Here is an 11,057-nt window from a genome sequence, read left to right on the forward strand (position 1 = left end):
TTTAATTTTTTTAAATATATATGTCTAGTATGCAAAATCATTAATTTCTTATACAAATAACAAAAATTTCAAAACTTGCTAATATATTATTAAGTAAAACCAAAACCTTTTAAGTACTGAAAATCGAAAGAAAACGCTGTCGCAATATTTTTAAATTGCCTGCACGTAACTCAGGCTGATACAAAAAATATTATAATTGTTTTATGCACCAAACAACTTTCGCTTGTCAAAGTTGCAATGTCATGAAAAAAATTGTCGCTGCTGTTTCGCCATAAAAAAGTCGTCAAATGAAATTACAACAAAAACAAAAAATGTGATTGTAATAAAAAACGCATTGCGTTCCGCTGCCACATCAAAGTTGCCAACTCACTCATGGACACTTGTATAAACGCACTTCCACTTGTGCCACTAACCACACAACCGACTTGCCTGCAAATTGTCGCACAAGTGCTGCCGTTATGTTGACAATAGCGCGCAACTTTAAACACTTTACGCGACGCGTGTCTGCCGCACCGCAAATACTTAATATAATATTGCTAATGATTTCACGAATTTTCCACCGCTTTTCGCGCTTCACATAACCGTAACGCTCGCAAGCTGCCGCACAACTGATTCCAACTGGCCGAACGCGTGTTGCTGCTGCATGTTTTCCACTTTTCCTGTGCCATCACAACGGTAACTATAGTAGGACGCGCTAAACGCTGGCATGCTTTTAATTTACTGATAGTGAAAACTCACCACTGTATTACAAGCAAAACACACCACACACGCCTGCCGATACGAAGTTTGACATTTCACTTCGTGGGCTTGGCTGCAAATTGCAATGTTCAGCGTTCTGTTTTGCTCCCTTATTTGCTGCTACACGCCTGCTTTTCAGGGGTTGGGGTTTGGGGTTGCTCATCCATTCACTACACACGCACACAATTGTTTACGCTCTTGTCCTACCGCAATTTTACAAGCATCGATGACAACTGCAAGCAAACAAGCGTAACGGCGGCCGGAGTTTCGGCCGAGGCATGTTCCATATGTCGAACTGGTGAATGGAAGGGATTAAAGCAGGTAGGAAGTAGTGGGTGGGTGATCCACTGGCGAAAGATGAGGCGTGTTGGTAAAGCTGCTCGAAAATACATATGTATGTAGACTACGGTCAAATATTATGCAAATTGTGTTGTTGGTAAATCTAAAAACAAGTGAAAAATCATTAAGACCACATACTTTTCTTCTTTGGGGCTCAGCGTAGTCCTAACCTTTGAAATGTGGTCCAGCTCGAGGGAAGGGATCTCAGAAGACCGCTGTTCTTTCTCCGCTGCAATGATAACTGTTAGGTAAATTTTAGGGCCATCCTATTTGAAAACTCACTTCACATTTTCTTATCTCGTTGAATACATGTACTCGTCCATTATATTTCGCTCAAAAATACGATTCTTCTTATTTGAAGACTCAATTGTTTTACTGAAAATATACAAATTTCCTTGTTGAAACCTAGATTTTTCGGAGAATCTTCAAAAAATTTAGTGTCAATCTGGATGTTTTGGATTTTGGATTCGCGGTTCTTATATCTATATCTTATTAAACCATTTAAAGAGTTCGAAGCACCACCTATAAGCTTTTTCACACCGGAGTTAATTGATCAATTAAGGCTATAAAGCTCTATTGGTTTGGCAAAAGTTCGAAAGTTTCAGATAAAGTTCAGAAGCTGAATAGTAAATTATCAAGTAAACGATAAAAATGGGAAGTACTTGTTGATTTTTTTGGGTTTCCAATAGGTTGATGAATATAACTGAGCTATTCTCAAAATAGTTTTGTTGGAACGGATTTGAAACGGTACATGACATTCACTTGTAAGGACTGTTTGTGTTTGCCGCAGAGCTCTAGTAACTGGAAAAATCTATATAAAAGACGCTTACGCCTCTGCTAGAAGTTTTGTGCAGCTTCTTTCCCAATTTACAAGAAATTATTCGACATTTAGAGGCTTTTTCTATTTTAAAATCGTCGGCGAAAATAGGAAGGATTTACACTTTTTTATAACAACTGTATATTCAGAGGCTTAGGAACCTCTCTGTCTCTGTCATCTAAAATAAATATCTATATTTCGTGCTTATGTCAAGTTTGAAACTGTGGTCTTCCTAGTAGTAGCCAAATACTCAGTATACCGAGGTCCCTTTACTTCTTTTGCTTTCTATCTCCTTACAAATACATATTCCCTTTCGTAGCACCCTTAGTGAGAGGCACGATATGCCTGTCTGCTTTTGCAGCTCTGTTTTAACTTTCATAATTCACCTCAGCTCAACCGCCGACCGCCGACGTTAGCTCGGTTTCTGCGTCTGCGTCATTTGTTGTTTGTTTGCCGGAACGACGTGAGCAAAACAAAATTGGTAGCCGGCTTTTCGAGGGCCCACCACATGCACACACGAGTCCAAAGCGAAGTCGACACCACAGTTCCGCTTGTTTTTATTGTTTTGGCGTGCTTTTAGGTTTTGTTTCTTCTTTGCATATAGCTTTGCTGCGTTACACAGCTGTGTGCGGTCTTCATTTTGGCTTCTTTGGCGTCCGCCACCCTAATCCACTCATCCAAGTCTCATTAAATACAACTTTCAGTTTATGGCTTAAGCAAAGCACTCGCCTGCCGCCATTTGAAGTAAGAAGTTGGCAATAATAAACGGTTCTTAACAAAGCCGAGTACACGCCAGCCATACACTAAGCTCAGCAAGCCATAAACTTGTTAAACCATAAGTTCATAAGCAGCCAAGTACGCACTGCTAAGCTTGTTTGAGTGAATGTGCTCTTCACGGCCGTGCGTTGAGGCGTAGAAGTGTGAAATTACAAATTTGTGAATTACGGGCTTTCGTGACTGGCGACAGCGCCCGAAGTGGCTTGCCTTGTATATGCTTGGCTAGATCAACAACTTTAAATATAGTATCTTTTCAATATTAAGCATTTCTAATGCGATTAAAACTTTGAATCTGTCACGCTCCGCAGCTACTAGGCCGTACCACGCATTGCTGTTGTTGCTGAAGAAGCCGTCTGGTAGGCTCGTTGGTTGCTTAGAAGCTCACATACTGTACGTACTGGCAAAAAACATTAAGCCAGCGCATGGTCCGACCTGCTTGACCGGCTTTGCTTAGCGGTGGCCAACTCGACGCGCTGTGTCTTCCACCTACTCTCTTTTGTCACAGTCTTCGTAGCCAATCTGTGTGCTTGACTGCTTTGGCGCCACGCTGGTAACAAACCGCCAAACCACAATTGCCTTTGGAGCAGCATCGTCGTCGTTGTCGTCGCCAAGTCTAACTGCCCTGCTCAGCTACGGTTTTTGTCGCTCCCTTTGTCAATTGAGCTCCGTCGCTTTCTCGCTTTACTAAATTGTCCACCCGTCTTGCCTTACTGGCCGCCACAAGCACCGGCGACGCCGCGGCACATTTGCTGCTACACATCGTTGGCTCACAGCGACTTTATTAAGATTTACGACTGCTTTCGCAATTTCACTCCAAATGACCGGGCGCGCAATGCGCACCAGCTATCCGTGTAATGTGAGGTTATGTGCGTTTCCATTGAAAGTCTTTTTTGCGTCTTCTATACGTATTCATCTAATCGCACGCATGAGAGATAATGGTGTCAAGAGGAAAGACAAATTGTTTTGTAGCTTCAAGTGTGTGATGAGGTTTCTTAGCAGAATGAGACAGGTGTGTGTCGTATTAGCTGAAGATCACTAGATTGATGCGTTCTGCTAAGTATTAGACTGTTTCAGTTACGAGTTATGAGTGGTACATTCTAACGTCTAAATCCCGTTGAAAGTTTCTTCTGCAATCGAGTTCGAAGAATAGTTGAGTACTTTCGATTTAAACCTAAGATTTTAAGCTCAACGTGGAGGTGTTTGCAAACTATTAGACAAGCTCTAAGAAGAGTTGAGTTTCCTTTTTCGTGCTATTCGATCCGGTGGGTTAGAAAGATTAATAACAGGAATCAGTTTTTTATACTCAAAAGTATACCAACTATAAACTATAATAATATCTAGAAAAAAAAGGAGTAGATATTGGTCAAACTGACTCCAAAAGCCTCGAAGTAGCAAATATGTCTTTAATGGATACTTATTTATTTCCAGCTGTTAAGATGACATATTAATGTATAATTAGATATCTTTACAGGCTAATATTAGTAATACATGTCGGTTTGATCTCAAATGCTGTTTCCTGAAGCGCTGCGACCTAATTTACGAAGTCCCTCGGTCCGTCCGTTTTTATATAAGCGAACTATCCTCAATTTTTGAAATATCGATCTGAAATTTTGCACATGTGTTTTTCTTCTCAAAAAGCAGCTCATTTGTCGGAACCGTCGATATCGATACCTGCTATAGCATATAACTGTCATACAAACTGATGGGTCGGAACCAAGTGCATGTATGTAGAGCTTTTCCATCTGACAAAATATCTTCACGAAATCTGCCATCGATTATTGTCTAAGGCAGTAGCACAATCTCCGAAGAAATGGTTTAGATCAGACCACCATAGCATATAGGTGCCATACAAACTTTGCAATCAAAATCAAGTTTATGTATGAAAAACTAGTTTATTTGAAAAAATATCTTGAATTGCTTAAAATTTATTTTACAATTTTTTTCAGTAATATTTTCTTTCTTTTTTCCATTTGTCAGAAGCTCTGCGCACATGCATTTAATAGTATTTGCTTCGTAAAAAATAACAACTTCCATATTTTTTCTCGGCGAATAGCTTGCTTGTTTCTGCCATGCCATTGCCTTCATATATGGTCAATATCACTTTTTATGGAATGCCATACAACTTGTGCTCGCCTAAACAGCAACATCAATTGCTACTGTCACCAGTTTCACTGTGGCATGCAACATTTGCTGCAAACGCATACTAGCGCCGCCTGCTCCCCGTGGACCATTGCTATGTGATTTTTGTCTATTTTCACTTTTCTCACATTTGATATTGAAGCAAAAACTGTTGGACGCCGGGCTATACTGTTGCAGTTTTGAAAAACAAGAAATAAAAAAGGAACGCCAAACAGGATTTTCCGCTTTAACTCTTTTTCTTAGTGTTTTTTTATTTTGTTGAATTTTTTTTCAGTTGCCTTTGCTATTTTTATTTTAACAATTTTTTTGCATTGTTTATTTTGCATTTTTTTGCTTTTTTTATTTTAAAATTTTTATATCAAAATTGTCATTTTTTATTTTAAAATTTTTCTAAATTTTTCACTTTGCAATTTTCTTTTAATTTTTTTCTTACATTTTTTAAATTTTTTTTACAATTTTTATTTTATCTTTTTTTTACAATTTTTATGTAAAAATTTTTGGGCATTTTTTACTTTCAAATTTTTTTGGCAATTTTTATATTAAAACTTTTTGCATTGGCGATTTTGTTTTTAATTTTTTTTTTGTAATTTTTACTACTCGCCTGAAGTCATCTAACCGCACATGAGTTATTCCATATGTAGTTTTTTTGTATGCTCGTGTGTGCGCAGCAGGTGTGCAGCCTCAAATTGCCACCGCCTGACAGCTGCTGTCCACTCAGCGCTTTGTCTTGTGCGCTTATCGCTTTCAGCATTGTTGGCTGTTCGTACATAGTTTTTCTTATTTTTGTTGTTGTTCAATGCATTTGTTACATTCTTGTGTTTTTTTTTCATTCTTTTTCTTTTTTCTATTCCTCACTTTCGTGCACAATTCAATTTCCATCGCAAAGTCAAGCCGCTCAGCTCACAGCTGACTTTACTTGGACTCTCATTCTACGCTTTGAATATTCCTGTGTTTTTCACACTTTTTAGTTGGATCTCTAGGAAATTATCACCTTTCCATATTTCTCTCGCATCTGTTGTCGTTCTGCATTTCTCTTTCTCCGCTTTATTGGTATTTTAAAGTACCTATGTAGCTGCATTACTTTTCCAGTCTGATTGATGACACTTACCTTCTTGCGCTGCTCTCAGCGGCTAATGCGAATGGCTGCTGTCCAACGGTTATTTGTGCTTCATTTTTTTTTTTTTTTTGTGCTTTACTTTTTATACCCTTTGTTTGCTATTTAGACGTCGCACTTGTCGACTAGTCCCTTGTGAAAAGGAGTGTTGTTTTTGTTGACCTACCAATGTTGCATTTTGAGTTTAAAAATTAACTAAAAAAATTATTGATGGGTTTTAAACGAAAACGCAATTCTAAAATATAATATTTGGTAGTCGAAAAAGTCTTCTCGTATTTTGTGAAGAAATGTCGTTGCAAATACGAAAATAGTGTGCGAAAAAGATCATGGTCGAAGCGTGGTGAAGCTCCACAAATGGCCCCAAAGCCAGTATTGACGCCTCAAAAGGTTGTGCTGACTGTTTGGTGGGTTTGGAAAGGAATCATCCACTATGAGCTGCTCCAGCCTGGTCGAACGATTCATTCTACATTTTACTGTCAACAAATGATGAGATTGAAGCAAGCAATCGAAAAAAACGGTCAGAAATGATCAACAGAAAGGGTTTCGTCTTCCATCAGAAGCACGCTAGACCACACACTTCTTTGATTACTCGGCAAAAACTGGGCGAGCTTGGCTGGGAAGTTTTGATGCGTCCACCATATAGCCCTGACCTTGCACCTTCGGAGTATTATGGCATTTGTAAATTCTCGATTATGTTCTCAACTTCCGCTGACCACAATATCTGGCAACTCTGTTTGACAAAGACTGACAGAAATTGATAGATCTAAAGGGAGAGAAAGAAACGCACATACTCAATACAAGCTCGTTCCCGTAAAAATTTGTTATCCGCCGTTTATTTGAACCCGTTGGCTTTATAAATAAATATATATACAAATATATATATTTTTTTTTTTTGCTAACATTAATTTATCGTTATTTTGTTGAAATATCGGGAGAAATTGTGGACCAATAATTTCTTCGCGCGTACAGACACACCATCAATAAACCCTACATGATCGATATTCAGCGCAAACTTATCTTTCGACTGAGCTCAGCTGTCTCTCTCTGCGCTATTCTGCTCTCACCTCCCACACTGACTACAAACAGCACGATCGCTACAGCATTCAACTAAATATTCAGTACTCACTAAAACCTAATTAAGTGCAGCTGTAAAAAAAAAAAACAAAGAAATGCCTATGCTTGACAACAACACACCGCACACCGCTAAAGTCTTCACTTGCGCTTTCCTGCTTCTGACCGCTTGCTGGCTGCCCACGCTCATCAGCTCCGCAAACATACTCGGCTTCTTTCCAACATTTTCTACAACGACGCTTTTCCACCATTGTCGCATCGCTGAGCTGATCGCCAGAACTGGCCACAATGTGACGGTCATCGGTACGATAGAGAATGCAAGACCGAGAGCGCCATATCGCTACATACAAATCGAACTTCCTAGCGAGCAATTGGGCAAGCTGCGACCCTTCGAATGGAGAAATCGTACTGCATATTGGGACTTCCTTAAGATGCTGAGTAATACGCTGCTGCTGTCCGATATGGCGCTGTCGCAACCGCTGATGAAAGATTGGATAAAACACGCGAAAGAAAGTGATTTTGATCTTTTGATATTCGGTTATTTCCTAAACGATTTCCAAATGGGACTTGCATCACTATACAAGTGCCCGATAATCATTTCGATAACGACGGGGCCGGCGTTTTGGATCAATCGATTGGTGGGCAATCCCGCAGAGGGCAGCTATGTGCCTTCAGCGCTAACGCCATTCGCACAGCCAATGAATTTGTTTGACAGTTGGTTTAATTTTTGGATTGTTCTTTGGGAGCGTACGTATTTTTCGCGCGTATTGGACCAAGAAAATGAGGGATATTTTTGGTGAGTCAAAGCATAGTTATGTTAAAGTGTAAATGTTAGATTGAAAGTCGCATGAAGTCGCTTGTCATTTTCGCGTTTACAGTGGGCTATGTGCTACGACAATGACCACCCAGTAGGAAATCGATTGCCATATGACTTCCGTATTTCAAAAGATTTTGCTCGCTTAGAGAGCTATTAAGCGCGGAGAGATGTAAACCTCATTCAGCTCAGTGTAGGATCAGCTGAAGCCTCTCCCGCTCTCTGTGCTTCTTTGTACGGCCGACTCTGCTTTTGGAATAAGCTCTCAGCTCAGTCCTTGTCACACTGCTATAACTGTTGAGCCACTCTTCCCAATTAACTGTACTGTATAAGAACTGTCAGCTCCGCTTCAGTTTAGTTTTAACTGCAGTTTGCGCTGTATTTTCACAAATATTTTCGCAAAACTTTTGTGGCACTTTTAAACACGCAAAATTTCTTACGAAAATGCGTACATGCCTCTTATACTGTCAGCTCGGCCTACTACTGACTGTGTTGCTCAATAGGTGCAACGCCTTCCAACGACACACGTCGAGTGTTCATGGAAGCATCTTATGCCTCTTTGCGACCTACAATTTGGAGGCATTTCGCTATCACCTGCGTTTGGCGGACTTTCTCGCGCGGTATCACGATGTTACGGTTGTTGGTGTCTTGCCGATACCCTCACCCTTTCAACATTCCAATTTCAAATACGTACGCTTGGCTAAAACCGAGTCCTCGGCTGAAACATACGAGCCCTCCAATCGGTTTATGAAATTGTACTATCAGTGGCAGCAGTTTGCCGAACTGGGCAGATATTATGCGGGGCTTTTGGACGCGTATCCACCAGGAACATTTAATTTGGTCATTTTGGCGTATTACTTCAATCTCAGACATTTGATGCTTGCCGGCTGCTTTAAAACGCCCATTATATTGACCACCGAAACGCCTCCCTCGTTCATAACCAATTGGGAGGTGGGTAATCCGCGCGAGGAGGGCTACTTGACATCCGAATTCGCCGAGAGCCGTTTAATATCGAATTCCTATCTAACACGTTTAATAAATATGATTATCGATAAGTTCATTGAGGGGTTAATCGGCGGCGGACACGAAGTTTTCTACCGCCTACACAGTAGTTCGAAGTATGTGTTTCTGCTGCTTCCTTGACAATTCGCGGTTATATCATTCGTCCTTATGAACTCTTCTACATTTCAGTTTACACTTCAACTGCCGGAATATCAGAATGGACGATGTGCGTCGCAATATTTCATTGGTCTTCACCAATAATCATTTCACTCAGGGACCCATACGCCCAAATGTGCCGACGATGGTGGAGATTGGTGGCATACAAATACCAGAACGTCGCATTCCTTTGCCGCAACACATAGCCGACCATATAAACAAAGCCGAAGACGGTGTTATTTATATCAATCTCGGTAAGGGTGTCAATTGCACTGACTTGCCCAGAGCGCTGCTCGATTCATTGCACGAAGTGCTCGTCGAATCACAACGCTACGTACTATGGCGTTGGTCGCATTGTAGCAAGCCGCGACAAGGATCGAAAATACTTTACACGCGCTGGATGCCACAGAACGATATTTTAGCGCAGAAGAAAGTGAAGCTCTTCATAACACACGGCAGTATGAGCAGCTTAGGGGAGGGCCAATATCATGCTGTGCCCATGTTGGGCGTGACCTACTCGAGCGAACTAGTAGGTAACGTCAAGTTTCTAGCACAATTCAAGCTCGCACAACGCATTGACGCCTACAACACAAATACGAATGAAATTCGAAGCAAGCTCTTTAGCATGCTCAACGATCAGTCATATCAGGAGCGTGCGGCCCTTTACTCGCTCCTATATCGCGATCGCCAGTTGACGCCGCGGGAAACAGTACTCTATTGGGTGAACTATGTGTTGCGCTATAGAGGCACGCCACATATGCGTTCGCCGGCCGCCGAAATGACACAACTACAAATGCTCGGACTGGATTTGGTTATTTTTACTTTTTCTACCATATTCCTGATCTGGAAGTTTCGCGGTTTCTTATGGCGTTGCCTAACTGGTCGTATGTTGGGCAATATTCGTAAATTTCTGCGTACATATCTTTTTGGAAACGATTACGAAATAGTGATAGAGAAATATTCAAACATACGTTACGATGAAGCTGTGGTGGATGCGGCGCGTGAATGTCAAATACGTCCTCAGACTGTTAAAGATCCGGATGCGCCGAGAGTGGTGCTCGGTAAAACGGCACGTCAGCGAAAATTTGCCGGACGACGCAAACGCTAGACAGTACGGAAGATAGTAACACTACTACACACTTATAAAGTTACACGAAAGAGTAGTAGGTCTTGACAAATGGACTTGACGCACGCATTGAACTGAACGCTTGCCTAAAGTCGCTGGTGTTGCAAAATGACGGACGGAAAAATTAATTTTGGGTGTTCTATAAGAAAAGCAGTCAAGTTATCATTAAGGCTAAGCACATAGCGGTGTAGAGTGCTGAGTAACGGAAAAAATTAACGAACAGGAAAGTATATTTAACTATGCAACTCGCGTAGTGTTGTGTGTCCTCGCTCTTTCAGTATTGTGTACTTCGCTTGAGCTTCAATATGTGCTTAGCCTTAGACAGTTATAAAAAAGTTTAGCGTAGACGAAAAACCGTAAACATATTTTATTGTGTGCATAAAATTTAAAAGAAAAAATGTATATTATGAACCAAAGCAACAAAATAATTAAAAATATATATTTAAATTTAATATTTATTTTTAGCGCAATGCAAGGAAAACTTTTTTGTGTTGTTTTATGTAAAAAAAATTGTATAAAATGTGTTTGTTATTATATAAAATATTTTTAAAAATGTTTTTGTGTTAATTAAAAAAAATATCAAAAATTATGCTATTTATTTGTTTTCTATCAAATTATTATAATATGTATATTGAACGTTAATGAAACTTGTAAGAAATCGTTGGTTTCCAATAAAGACTTCAAACGAACGAAGGACAGACGAACGGACACGCGCTTGTTTTATTTGTATAGAATTTATAAAAAAAATTATTTTAAATATGAAAAAAAAAATTTCTTTTCTTACATTTCGTATGCTGTATTTTTTATGCAATTTTTTTTTATTATAATTTAACTATAAAATTGTGTAATTTTTTTCAAAGAATATAAATTAAAGCTCTTCATTACTCGAATAAACAGGGTTTGATACCTGAAAATTATCTTGTACTAGGCTTTAGGAGGGAGTAAGCTCTGAATTGTGCTTTTT

General features: G+C 39.8%; 2 protein-coding genes across 3 annotated transcripts in view; one reads left to right on the forward strand and one right to left on the reverse strand.

The window, feature by feature from the left end:
* The window catches only part of LOC108966008, a 108,517-nt gene extending 107,921 nt beyond the window's left edge, over positions 1-596 (reverse strand). The window contains exon 1 of the mRNA XM_018928706.1: positions 371-596. The gene's annotated coding sequence lies outside the window, so the exon portion shown is untranslated. The remainder of the gene's footprint in view (positions 1-370) is intronic.
* A 6,211-nt stretch (positions 597-6,807) lies between these two features.
* Positions 6,808-10,397, forward strand: LOC108966031 (UDP-glucuronosyltransferase 2B4-like). 2 transcript variants are annotated; one of them, XM_018928744.1, is made up of 2 exons: positions 6,808-7,791; positions 9,001-10,397. In XM_018928744.1, exons 1-2 carry the CDS (start codon positions 7,094-7,096, stop codon positions 10,073-10,075), a joined length of 1,773 nt encoding a protein of 590 aa, XP_018784289.1. In that variant the 5' UTR covers positions 6,808-7,093; the 3' UTR covers positions 10,076-10,397. The 2 variants fall into 2 exon arrangements, with proteins under 2 accessions (XP_018784289.1, XP_018784290.1); XM_018928745.1 differs by lacking the exon at positions 6,808-7,791 and adding an exon at positions 8,100-8,927.
* Positions 10,398-11,057: the final 660 nt, after the last annotated feature.

The sequence above is a fragment of the Bactrocera latifrons genome, unplaced genomic scaffold, assembly GCF_001853355.1.
Source record: "Bactrocera latifrons isolate USDA-ARS-PBARC rearing strain unplaced genomic scaffold, ASM185335v1 scaffold_154, whole genome shotgun sequence".
In the NCBI taxonomy this organism is placed as follows: domain Eukaryota; kingdom Metazoa; phylum Arthropoda; class Insecta; order Diptera; family Tephritidae; genus Bactrocera; species Bactrocera latifrons.

Coding starts and splice junctions, on each gene's coding strand:
- LOC108966031 (XM_018928744.1), top strand. CDS start 7,094: ATGCCTATGCTTGACAACAACACACCGCACACCGCTAAAGTCTTCACT. Junction 7,792..9,000: donor GAAAATGAGGGATATTTTTG/GTGAGTCAAAGC, acceptor TCTACATTTCAG/TTTACACTTCAACTGCCGGA.